The 14,213-nt window shown below is 27.5% G+C and overlaps 1 protein-coding gene across 1 annotated transcript in view; it reads left to right on the forward strand.

Annotated features, from left to right (window-relative positions):
- The window catches only part of LOC100205824 (unconventional myosin-Va), a 121,016-nt gene that overhangs the window by 100,839 nt on the left and 5,964 nt on the right, over positions 1-14,213 (forward strand). The window contains exons 32-37 of the mRNA XM_065788037.1: positions 4,663-4,752; positions 4,863-5,013; positions 5,283-5,398; positions 5,965-6,036; positions 12,442-12,527; positions 12,606-12,780. Coding sequence (XP_065644109.1) covers positions 4,663-4,752; positions 4,863-5,013; positions 5,283-5,398; positions 5,965-6,036; positions 12,442-12,527; positions 12,606-12,780 — 690 coding nt within the window. The remainder of the gene's footprint in view (positions 1-4,662; positions 4,753-4,862; positions 5,014-5,282; positions 5,399-5,964; positions 6,037-12,441; positions 12,528-12,605; positions 12,781-14,213) is intronic.

Here is a 14,213-nt window from a genome sequence, read left to right on the forward strand (position 1 = left end):
AAAAAAAACGTTCTTTTGTTTTGCTTCCTATAAAATTTATTGGAAAGACATACAAAATATGATAAACGTTTATTTAAAAAAATAAATATTATTTTTCAAAAAAAAAATCCTACAATGTTGTCATTTTTAATACTGAAACTCTTTGGAATTAAACACACTTGAATAAGTTATAAAGTCTGTAGATTGAGGTGTATATTTTATAGACTTAAAAACACAAACTGACATGGTGACGGTTAGCTTTGAGTAATACTGCAAAGTTAGTTTTTCTTGGTATACATTTATTATTTTCTTTTACTCAAAAAAAATCAGCCCAATCATTTTTTTTAAACATTCTCTTTATCATGAACACATCTTATCTCAGCACTTTGGGATTCCTTTAAATCTATCTTGAGTCTTGATATAACAAAAATTATTTGATTGTAGTCTGGTTTTTCAATATTTGATCAAGTTTTTACTTGAATTCCCTATCAATATAACGATTCTCATTAGAAATTTTTGTTTTGGCATTATATAAAAAATAATTTATAGAACATTTTATAAAACTTTTAGTATTAGATATTTGATTTTGATTATTTATATTTTTTTGTGCAAAAAATAAAATACTACACTAGATTAAACTTCATACTACATGCTAAAATTATTTAAAGCTACACTTGGTTTCTATTTAAAATAATGTCCACTTGAACTTATTAATAAAAATTAAATGTAAGAATGGCTTCAAGGGGGTAATAAGTTACAAAAAATTTTTCAAATTAAAACTTTCCTAAACTTTATATAATAATAATAAGTTAAATTATAATTTATTAAAAATTCGAAAAAAATTTATTAAAAATTTAAAAAAATATAAAAAATGTAAACATGAAAAAAATATTAAACATCCAAAACAACTTTAATGTTTCAAAACTTTTTTAATCAAAACTCTGTTTTTAATCAAACCTCCTATTTTATTCAAACCCTCTTTTTTAATCCATGCACTTTTTTTATTCACAGATATTCAGCATGACATTTTCAAAATAATTGTAACTCTAATTATTTTTTCAAAGTAAATTTAGTAACTAATATAAGTTTACTATAAATATAAGTTTAATTTAGTAACTAATTAATATAAGTTTAATTTAGTAACTACAGTTAACTAATATAACCAACTCACTAATAAGTAACTTTAACTACATAAATAACTACAGCCTCTGTTTAAGTAAGAACCTGATTATTAGAACATTAGCTTTATGACTAATGATTTTAAAAAAATTAGATGGTAAAAATCTATAAAGAACGTGGAGGAGCAATAGAATATGGTTTATATCACAGAATAAAACAGCTTGACCAAGTAATGAATGTATTTTTTTTTTTAAATCAAGTTTAATAGAGTTTAAAAGAATTATTAAAACAGAATAAAAAGCAATCTTATCAATAACATTTAGTTTGGTTTAAGGTCAGGAAACAGAACAATAGGTGCAATATTTAATTCAAGTTCAAGGAAGGTTTTTTGAAATGAAAAAAGATCTGTATGTGGCATTTGTTGATCTAAAGAAAACTTTTGACAAAGTACCAAGAAAGGTGACCTAGTGGGCTTTTTGGTATTTAGGTGTTGAAGAATTGATGGTGGCAATTAGTGTTTAAGAAAAAAGTTAAGAGATTAAAAGTTCCCACTCCTTTGCTTTTCATTTTTGTCTTAAAAGCTCTCTAAAGAGTTCCATGGGAGCTATTCTATGCATATGATTTGTGTCTAATTCTAGAGAAAGAATTAATACTAACAGTTCAGTGTTAGAATGATGGAATGGAAGCAAATAGGTTTAGAAATAAACATGTAACTGTTATTGTGTTATTATATTTGTATAATGTATATTGTGTTTCTTTATATTTTAGATAATATAATAATAACCTTACTACTAACTTACATGTATTAGTCTTGATCATGTATTACTGTTGATCTACAACAGTAACAATAGTTATAAAAATTGAGAATGAGAAAGTGAAAAAACAGTGCAATATTAAAGACTAAAAGGAGAGATACACGCCACATATTCCTGAAGTGTTATGATGGATGGCAGTGAAATAAAGGCAATAAAGGTTGACATTTCAATTGACTGAGGTTTGGAGAATAGAGAAAAATGATGATCAAATAGGTGTGTAGTGCGACTCTAAAAAATAAGAAAAAAAGCAATATTTTTAGGCAGAGATTGGATTTTGTAAGTTTGAATCTGATTCAGTACATCAAGTTTTAGATGATTTGGACATGTTAAGCTTAAAGATGCAAATGAATACGCATCAGCATGTAAAGATAAAAGCTTCAGCTGAGATAAAATTTAGTGGTTGGAAGTTTTAGCAGTATTTATTATTTATTATTAATATTTTTAATATAATATAACTTTACAATAAGAAAATTTAACTAGCAAACAACAATAATACCTAAAAAAAGATGTCTTCCTTTTTCCCTAATAAATCAATATATTGACATTAAGAATAATATACACATTAAAAGCATAAAGTTTTTTTTATGTTTTCCTTGGATTTTTTTGCACTTAAAAACATATCCAAATTTTTCAGTTGCTATTTTATGAGTGACTTAAAAGTTTATTCATGATTTGCCAACATGTGATTTTGAAGATTGGAAATGCTTTTCTTCTGTTAACTCTTGATGTAAAATAATGATTTTAGTTGATTTAACAATAATATGTTATCTTCTGTGCTTGGATTCTAATAACCATTTGACACTCCTGATCTAAAGATAACAGATTCCATTTTTTTAGGTTAGGTCTTGTGTGAACCTTTTTGGGGCCATTATTCAGTAGAGCTTTCTTTTGTTGACATTTAAGTTGCATATTTTTTTGGATTTATTGTTTCTCCAGATTACAACACCATACATTAAATGGCTTCTAATTAAAGAATTGTGTAAAATAACTTTAGAGTTACACAACAATAGTTAAGTTAATGCTATAAAATGTATACCTTTTATATGTTATGTAAAATGTTTACTTTATTGGAGCAAAAGTGCTATAAAATATGTATAAATTTACATATAATTTTTATAACACTTTTGCTTCAATAATGTTAATTTGAATATTTTAAAATTTCTAACTTGGAATTATATACTTTCCTATAATTTATATATCACACAGTATCTTTAATACATGTCCTCATGAAAAAGTGTAAAAATGCCACCATTTCAATCTGTGACTCAAATAATATACGGTTCATTTCACAAATACAGATAATATCCTCTAAAATGTTGTAATTGTTGTAAAATTGTGTTAATTAAGTCTAATAAAAGCTACAGAATTTTTTTACAATGTTAATATAAAAAAGGATTTAAATATTACAATAAGAATCTTATATATAGCCTATATAACTCATGCATATATAGCATAAGCATGTTATAAGTTACATAAAATGTTTTCCAAGTTAAAGCAATTTGTTTAATTTTTTTTATCTACTGTTTCACAAACCTCACTTTAATTACTTTTTTTTTTTTTAATTTTTATATTCCATGATATAGAAAACAGATATAAACAGTTCTTATATAAGTACATAAACAAATCTTACATAAGTACAGTTTAAACCTTAAAGATTAAAAGTTCTAAACTGTATACACTTCTAAAATTTAGTTCAAGTCTTAGTTTATGTTAAAAATATAGTCATTGCGTTTTTCTATCAAGTATATAGCAATAAGTACTACCACATCTACATTATGTACATAGTGATTATTGATTTCCTATATAGTTTTTTATAGATTTCCTTGTTTTAAATTTATGATAAATTTATTCAATAATATTAAAGAAGTTTTTTATCTTAAAATAAAAATTCCTTTTATAGTTATATTTTTTGTTCTTTTTCAGCTATTTTCTTCTGATGACTTAAACTTTTTGTATGGGAAATAAAGAAATCAAAATAAAATGATTAAATTTTTTTTAAGATGTCTCTGTTTTTAAGATGTTCCATATAAAACATAACAGTAGCAAAATTTTTTTATTGTATTTAGATTTTAATAGAATAGATTGTCATCAGACTTAAAATAATGCCATAATAAAACTGTTATAAAATAAATCATAATAATATACAATTAAAAAAGAAGTTATTTTATAGTTTTAATGAATTTTTTAATAAAAGACTGCTAGCTTTTAAAAGATAAAAAAATAAAATTATATCTAAAATTTTAGACAATTTTATTACCATAAGTCATTGTTTCGTTAAACTTTTTTGAATGGCATCTTTTGAGTGTACAGCATGAATACAATACATCTTTCATTGAAACATTATTCAGAGTTTTATTATTATATGTGTCTATATTTAATGTTTATACTTTAGCATTAAATTAAAAATAAAATTGCTTTAACTTAAACTAATAATTCATAGTAGCCAAAGTTTGACTTAATGGGAATTTACTTGAGTTGAACATTCGTTAAATTGAACCATTTTCCTTGATCCTATAGAGGTTCAATTTATGGGAATTAGCTGTATATTTATATATATATATATATATATATATATATATATATATATATATATATATATATATATATATATATATATATATATATGTATATATATATCAGTGTGTTTACATTTTAATGTTATATGCATTACTATGAATTTTTTTTATGTTTACTTATCTTTAGTATAAGTATGAACAACTGATTATATTTGTACATTTTCTGAATACAGAAACATTCTACAGACGTTGAAGTGCAATCATTTTGGCTGAACAATACCTTTCGGTTATGCTGTAATATGAAACAGTATAGTGGAGAACCAGTAGGTGTTTTTAAGTTATTAGATTTACTATTTTAGAATTCGGTAAAAATATATGAGTACATAAAAAATAAAAAATAAAAATTTATACTAATGATATTGTTTAATTATAGCAATTTCAAAATGTGAATTCACGAGAGCAAAATAAACATTGTTTGAAAAACTTTGATTTATCTGAATACAGACAAGTTCTAAGCGATACTTGTGTAAAAATTTATCAAGACATGGTCTATAATATTCAGCAAAGAATTATGAATCTTATTGGTGAGTTATTGGGAACATTTTTTTTGATTTTAAATTTAATTTCTTATATCTATTCCTGTTTGTTTTTTAAATAGTTTTTATTTAAATCTGTAATTTTTACATTTTTAAAAAAGTATTTTTATTTTTTTTAATCTTAGCCTAATTAGTTAGTTAAGTTAATTAGTGTTTAATAAAATTAACATCTTTAATATATTATATATATTATATATTGTAATTACATCATTAATTAATTTCTTTAAGAAATTTTTAACATTTTTGTTTCACTTTAGTCCCTGGAATGTTAGAGTACGAATCAATTCCTGGGGTTGTGTCAACTTTGCGAAAGTTTAGATCTGACAAAAAAATCCAAGAAGAAATTGTTACTGTTAAAGACATCACAAACAAAGTAAAAATATTTTTAGAGATCGATTATAGGGTTTATGCTTACATTTTTTATAGTTTTTATTGGCAGATCAATAACAAAACATGTTTTTCAGAGAATACCTCCTTAAAACCTTTACATAAACAGTACTAAACTTTGTATTTATGCGTCTAAGTATGAATACTTTTTGGTTATAATAACCAAAGTTCACACTTAGTTAATCTGGAAAATGAAAAGCTCTTATTCACAGGTTAAGGTTTTTCATTAAGTCTCTTTAGTCTTGGTGTATAACTTTATTTGTATTTGTAAAGTATATTTAAATGGAAAAAAAAATTTTTTAGTACATAGTTGTAGGTACAAAAAATTCTCTTTATGAACTCAAGACATTGCGCATCCCTTAATGCACAATGTCTTGTGTTCAAATCCTTGTTTCTTATTAATGGTTTTTTGTTAATAATTTATTCTTTTTGTCTCATATTTGTTTCTTGTTAATGATTTATTCTTATTGTTTTTTAATGGTTTCTTGTTAATGATTTATTCTTTTGTCATTAAATGGTTTCTTGTTAATGATTTATTCTTTTGTCTTATAGTTAACTGCTATACTTGCCGTTTTAAATGCACACTGTGTGCATCCAACTTTAATTAAGCAAATATTTACTCAGGTATTTTTTTTTTTTTTAATAATTCATTTTGATTTGACAAAATTTCTATATTTTATTTATTAACATTTTATTTTTTTAAATTTTATTAACCTAAAAGTATTGCTATAATAAGTTTAAAATTTAGTGCAAGAAATATTTGTTGTTGTTATTTGACAGGTAGTGACAAACCTTTTTTTACAGTGTGGCCAATAAAAACAATTTGTTGTTGAGTGATGGTATTAACAAACAACTTTTGTAATATTTGTTCCAATATTTAATGATTGCTTTTTTTGGGGGGAGAGGGGTCTTCATTTAAAATTGATCAACCTAAAAAAATACTTTTTTTTTTTTTTTTAATAAAATTTGCTTTTTCTAGTTTAGTAATAAAATTTTTAAGGATTAAAGACTTAAGGATTTTATTTGTAATTATAATTATTTGTATTTTTTATATATATATATATATATATTTTTTTTTTTCTGATTTACTCCTAACAAGACTTCCAGCAACTACTGTTAAGTTGGGAGTTATTAGAAAAAAGAAATAATAGAGTTATATTGTAAGGAAACGGTTGACAGAAGACTTAAAAAGTTGTAGGTTGTATAAGTCAGGGAAACATGAAGATGGGAGAGAGTTCCAAAAGTTTGAAGTGCGGGGAAAAAACTAGACAAGTAAAAGTTTTTTGAGCATGCAGAGACAGATACAGTAATTGAGTGATACTTTTTGTCAAGACAGAAGTTTAAAGTTGAGTCATCAGCAAAAAGAGCTACTTTAGATGTAGGGTTGTCAGGAAGATCATTAATGTAGATAAGAAACAAAACAAACAAGAAACAAACAAGACCAAGGATAGAACCTTTAGGCACCCCAGAAGTTACTGGAAAAGAAGATGAGTGTTGGCTTCTGAGGATAACTTTAATAAAGCAGTAAAAAAAACAGTTTGATAATCTCAAAAACTTTCCCAGATACACAATATAAAGAAAACTTATGGAGAAGACCAGCATGCCAAACTTTGTTGAAAACTTTAGATATATCAATAGTAATAACCCTAGCCTCACCTCCTCCATCTAATGCACAATAAAATTTTTCAGTCACAGCAGTTAGCAAGTAAGCCGTAGAGTGAGAAGATCAAAAACCGTATCAATTGTCGACAGTAAGTTATTTGACGCAAAATGAGAAATTTGATCAAAGACTTAATCACCTTGCTAATAACAGAAAGAAGGCTGATCGGGCGATAATTGGAGGAGTCAGAATGTTCTGCGGACCTTTTGATAACTAGAACAACAAATATCATTTTCCAGCAAGCAGGAAACAAAACTCAGTCAAGCACTTGTTAAATAGTTTAGAGTGAATTGAAGAGAGTTCTGGAGAACAATTTTGTAAGACTGACAGGAATGTTTTCTGGACCACAAACCATAGAAAGGTTTAATTGAGATATGACTTTAGCGACGGAAGTTGGAGTGGTTTGAATGTCTAACAATGGGTTAACCTATTTAATTGGAATGGAAAGAAGAGAATGATCATAAGATTCAAGTCAAATTAGAGGAAAATTTCTTTGCAAATAGTTCTTCCTTTTCCTTGGGAGAGGTTATAAGATCAGTTCCATGAATGAGAGATGGATTGTTAGATCTACCCTTGATGACGCTGTTAATGATTTTCCAAAAGTCTCTAACTATGGGTTTTTGGCCTAACTATGGGTTTTTGGCCTCTTCTGGGTTTTTGGCCTAACTATGGGTTTTTGGTAACTTCTGAGATAAAATATGAGTGAACTGAGAATAATGGAGCTTATCATGAGATAATTAATATGCAGAACAACCTGAGGGAGAAAAGGGGTCAGAGACAAGACATAAGTTAAGAAGTGAAGGTTAATGATTAGGGTTGTCAGGACAATGAGTCACAAACTCAAAGCCATTCAATGTGATTAGCGTTAAAGTCACCAATAACAACAATATTGGCAGAGGGGTAAAGAGAGAGGGCTTGGTCAATTTGATCAGAAATTACATCTAAAAGAGTGCAGTTTTGGAAGAAAGCGAACAATAAAAAACAAAGTGAAAGGTGATAGAGTAAAAAGGTCTAAGTGGAAGCATATAAAAGAATGATCAAAGGACTCAAACCTGATTTCACAACAATTAGGTGAGTTGATGCGTATATATACCCAAGCCAAGCATGTAACTATTGAAGTGTTTGTGAATCAAAGGATAGTACCCATCAACACTGAAATCTTAAGAAGGAATTGCATGATTTAAATTAGTCTGACTATGGGCAAGCAAGTCTGCTGAGTTTTCCAAGAGATAAGATTCAACTGATGAAAGGTTGCTTTGCAGACCACGAATATTTGTAAATATTTATCAAAACAGTTAAGTGGTGGGAATGGTATTTTATGTTTAATATTTTGGCTTATTTTGGCATGATTTAAGTTTTTAGGGTATTTGACTCATTCATAGATAGAGCATGGCCTCCCAACTAATGAGCTATGCAGTTGTCTCAGTCCTGTTAATTAAGTAAATTAAGTCATAACATAGTGCTTCTTATGTGGCCACGACAACGCATATTAAAAGCATTAACAGGGACACGATCCATGCGCAACATGGCACTGTTAATACTCTGATATTTTGCAGCTGTTGATGGAATCAACCTCTCTGAGAGCTACCACAGAGTATGGAAAATCTTACTGCCAGCCAGTCTCAGAACTATTAAACTTTTATTAAATTATTATTCTGGTAACATCTTTAAGATTATTGAATCCTTCCTTTCCAATCATGGTATAAAAGTTGTCCTCGATGGACAGCACTTATAACTTCATATTCTGTAACTTCAGGGGTTCCTCCAGGTTCTATCCTTGGCCCTATACTCTTTTTAATTTACATTAACGATCTTCCAGATATTCTCACATCTAAGGTGGCATTGTTTGCTGATGAAACTACCATTTATTCTTGTCATGATAAAAAGCCAACACTCTCTGATTACTTGGAGGGGGCATTTGAGCTTGAAAAAGATCTCACTTCTGCTACAGCATGGGGCTCAGAGTGGCTGGTGAACTTGAATTCATATAAAACTCAAATTTTTGCAATAACGATTGGCTGAAAAAATTGTTTTCAGCCAATCGCTATTGCAAAAATTTAGATCTTCCTATGTTTATGAATGGTAATGTACTCGATGAGTCATCTACTCTTCATCTTCTAGGATTAACTCTTACTTCTGATCTTTCTTGGAAACTGTATATCAAATTTGTTGCAAAATTAGCATCCGCTAAGGTTGCATCTCTTTATCAAGCTCGACACTTCCTTACTCTGGATTCTATTCTCTATCTCTATAAATCTCAAATCCAGCCTTGTATGGAATACTGTTGCCACATCTGGGGCAGATCTTTTAATGATGCCCTTTTTCTTTTAGACAAGGTGCAAAAGCGCATTGTAAACATAGTTGGACCTGCTCTTGCAGCCAACCTCCAACCATTATCACATCATTGTAATGTTGCTTCTCTTTTCTACAAATACTATAAGGGGCACTGCTCTTAAGAGCTAACGTCTCTTGTGCCATTTACTATACTCCATTCTCGCGTTACTCGTCATTCAATTAAGTTTCATCCTTTTTCTTTGACTTTTCCTAAATGCTCCAAAAATTCTTATTTGTCTAGTTTTTTCCTCGAACATCTGTTCCTTGGAACTCACTTCCTTCATCTTGTTTTCCTGATTTATATAATATGCAACCTTTTAAGTCAGTTGTTATCTTGCTCTTCAAACTTCATCTATTCTTTTCCAGTATCTTCCAACTCTTATAGTGGTTGCTTGCAGCCTTGTTGAAAGCAAAGATGTAAAAAAAAAAAAAAAAAGACTTAAATGCTTAAAGTAACTTACGGGTGAGTAAACACCACACCAGAGGTTCAGACAGAACACAAACATACATATATAAAGTAACTTACAGGTGAACCAGCACCACGCGAGAGGTTCAGACAGAACTCAAACACACATAAAGTAACTAACAGGTGAGTGAACAACTCACCAAAGGTTCAGACAAAGCACAAATATACAGATAGCACCTTACAGGAGAGTCAACACTGCCAGAGACAGAACACAAACATACATATTAAGTAATTTACAGGTGAGCTAACATAGTAACAAAGGCACTGCCAACTATATAAAAGAAACACACAAAAAATAAATTTAAAAAAAAAAGTAGTTATATAGAGCCTTCAGAATTAGGAAAAATGAGGTCGGAAATAAATTGTTGACGTTGTTAGACTTAGTTAAACTGTTAGAGGTCAGGAAGTACACTAATTCCAGGCTTTTCATTAGAAATCAAATCCCACAAAGCACCAGGACACGAAATAAGTTGCACTGGGTTATAGGTTACCAGTAGAAGGGTGATCATGATTACCATAGACCTGACCTGATAAAAATTTACTCTAATTAAAGCTGCAAGCAATCAACATAAAGTTGAGTTACTAGAAAACAAAGAGTAGTGTTGAACTGCAAAGAAACGATTGGCAAAGGACATGAAAAGTTGTTGGTTGTATGATTCAGGAAAACATGTAGAGAACTATAAAGTGTTAATGTGCAAGGAAATAAACTAGATGAAAGAAAGTTTTTACGGCATGAAGGGACAGGTACTAGTAAAAGATGACTTTTCTGAATGATGAGTTAAGCAAGAATGAGTTTTGATAAAACTAGTAATGATAGCCGTAAATAAATGAGATTTGTTGGAGTTAAAATTCACAAGCCAAAAATATACCTTTTATTTGCATAGAAATTGTTTACAAAAGCAGTGTGCAAAGTTTTTTTCTACTCATAGAGAAAAATATAACTTACAAGGCCTGAGTTTCATTTCCTAAGTTTTTTAGAAAAATGATTCAGATGATAGGATATCATTGCAATATTAAATCCACAAAGTCATTTTTTGAAACTTAATTTTGTAAAGTATATAAAATTATATTTATTTATCAATAATGAAAACTTTTTTATAATTGATTTAACAAATTCCTAAATTGAGAAGTTTGAAGAAAAATGTTCCCAAACTTTAGTTTATGTTTTAGTATTTGTTTAGATTTTTATAGAAGCCTATTTTGAAAATTTGATACAAAACCTTTAAAGAAAAGTAAATCAATGAAAAAAAATTTTAACTAAAAACTTAAAATTTTTAAATTTTTTTATTTTTAGTTAAAAATTCACTCTTTTTATTCTTAATTGTTTTTTGTTGTTGTTGTTTTTTTTTAGTAGTAGTAGTCAAAAGTGAGCTCAAACTTCCATTTTACTACTACTATTTTTTTTAACCTTGTTGCTAGTTTTTTGTTTGTTTTATTTGTAACTTCTTCCTATGATGTTGTTGTTGCTTGCATAATATTTCTTTTCTACCATTATGTTATGCAAAGTTGAAAACTGTTTGACAAACACACACAAAAATTTTTAACTTGTTTCTAGAATTTTTGATAAAATTTCAACTTTAAGTTCAAAACTTTTATCATTTATCTTTGAGAATTAAATGCTTAAGTATTTTCAGTTTAGTATTTGGGTTATAAAATGTTTTTTTTATGAACAAAATTTTTTAGAATATGTTTGGGATAACAGGCACTAAAAAGCTCTTAAGCAAAGAAAATTGACTGTGGTTAATATTCATTAATCACAGTCAATTTTCTTTGCTTAAGAGCTTTTTAGTGCTTGTTATCCCAAACACATTCTAAAAATTTTTGTTAATAAAAAAAACATTTTAACAATAAAATAATTTTCAGTGTTTTGTAAAAGGTTTTATATAAATATAAATATGAATATGAATAAAATAAATATGATTTGTTAAAATCAATTAAGCAGGTACTCTAAAGAAACATATGCCTATGTTTGCCTTTTGAGTTTGTGGATTTCACACCTTAGGAAGTCAACCTGTTAGTGATTTTAAATCAATAACAAGTTGATTTTAAATTAACAACAGATTGCAATTCTCCTATGTATTTTTTTTTATGTTAAATTTAAATATATTATTTAGATTTTTTTCTGTTTTTTTTTTTAAAAAAAAAAAGATTTTAAATTCCAAACTTTTGTACTGTAATTTTGAATTTTGTTAAATTTAAAATATCAACTCGCCAACTTGAACTTTCCAAACTGATTTCACTTTTCAACACTTGTCACCTTTATTAAAAACCATTTTTATTACAGAGCTTTCTAAATAAAATTTATAAAAAAATACATTAAATATATCAAGGCTTTAAAAAAATAAATATAAATTGGTTTATGGTCTGCCACCTTAAGTCTTTCTACTGTTAAAATTTCTAATGTAAATTTCTTACACAAATTAAGTTGTAATACTCATGTAAAACAACATTCTGGAAAGAAATTTTGGAACAAAGTTATTTATTTGTAAATGTTATGTTGACCTTATTTTTGTTTTAAATATATAAATATAAAAATTATTAAAAATTAAAATTTTTATTTTTAATGTAGATTTACTACTTTATAAACGCTACAATGATTAACAACGTGCTTTTGCGAAAAGATATGTGTCATTGGTCAAGAGGACTGCAAATTAGGTTGGTAGTTAACTTTTCTTTTTTTTTTAGTTTTTCAAAAACAGTTCAACAATTTTTAAATGAATGAATTATTGAAAGGTTTAATGTGACGCAATTAGAAGAATGGTGTCGAACTAATCAGCTACATGAGAGTGATCTTCTTAAACAATTAGAACCAATCACAGAAGTTGTACAAATTTTGCAAGTCAACAAAAAGTCTGTTGAAGATGCTGATGGAATAATTGCTATTGTTAAATCACTTAATGCACTTCAGGTAATTTATGACAAAAAATTTGGGCTTTTTTAGGTTTAACATTTTAATTTATGTTGTTTATAATTATTGATTGCTTATTATATTTGTTTGTTACAATAGTTATAAGTTTTTAATAAATGTATATTTATAAATTTTAATTTAAGTGATCAAATTCCAATCATATCTTTATTATTTTGTTTCTAAACAACATGCTTAGTTTTGTTAAGTAAAAAATGTTTTAAATGTTTGAAATTTAAAACATTTTTAAATACTCAAATTTCAGTCAGAATTTCTTTAAATACAGTGATAAACGGAATCTTGCATTTGGCGGCCATTTTACTTAGTTGTGGGGATTATTAGCAAGCGTTTAGTTGCGTTTTTGAATTCAAAAACACAAACAAACCACAATCAACATTTTTTCACATTGGATATCACTCCACAAAAACGGAAAAAGATTATCACCTTAAGTGAACATACTTCTTTGAGTCAACGGAAGATTGCAGAAGATGTGGTTAGTTTGGCTGCTGTAAGCATAATCATCAATCAGAAACAGGAAACTAAATCTATTGCTATACAAAGAATAGGAAAATGTAGCATTAAAAAAAAGCATTAACATGAGATAAAGCATATTTGATTTGAATGTCTAAAAAAAAATCCAAGAATGACAAGTTTTAACCTGCAAAGAGATTTGGAGGCCAACAGAGTGAAGATTCATGACTCTACAGTGAGAAAAAGACTTATTGAATCTGGAAGAGAAGCAATTAGATCACAGAAGAAGCAGTTATTGACAGAAAATATGAAGAACAATAGATATGCTTGGGCCAAAAAATACACTAATTGGATAGTAGATAAATGGAAAAAAGTTTTGTTATCCAACAAGACTCACTTTACAGTTCAAGGACAGCAGTCATGTTAGGTTAGGGTGTTTCATTTCCGACAAATTTTCGAAAATGATTACGTTACATGCATAACGGGGTAAATAATGTGCCAAAAAAAAGTCTGAAAAATTTTCAAAATTTTTAAATGTCATCTAGAGGTCGCCATCTTGAAAAAACAGCGTTTTTTACACTTTTTTCAACTGTAAACTTGAAAAACTTAAAAAATAATTAAATTTATGTTACGTTACTGGGTGTACATATTAAAGGTTATTATATGAACATTTGGTGAAATTTTCAGAAAAATTGGTAAATGTCTAGAGGTCGCCGTATTAAAATATAAAGCTAAAAAACTTGTTATTTTTTTAAATCTTAAAAAAAATTAAACTGGGCTATTTTTAGGCTTCAGCTTTTCTAAGAATAATAATTAATAAAGAAGATATTAGTGACATACATTCGAAATCAAAACTAATTAATACTATAAAGTATTAATTAGTTTTGATTTCGAATCGGATGGATTTTGCTTTCTGTGTTGTTCGACAACTTGCAAAATAAATTGTCGTTGTTCTTCATTTTGTG

This window comes from Hydra vulgaris, chromosome 01 (genome assembly GCF_038396675.1).
Source record: "Hydra vulgaris chromosome 01, alternate assembly HydraT2T_AEP".
Classification (NCBI taxonomy): Eukaryota; Metazoa; Cnidaria; class Hydrozoa; order Anthoathecata; family Hydridae; genus Hydra; species Hydra vulgaris.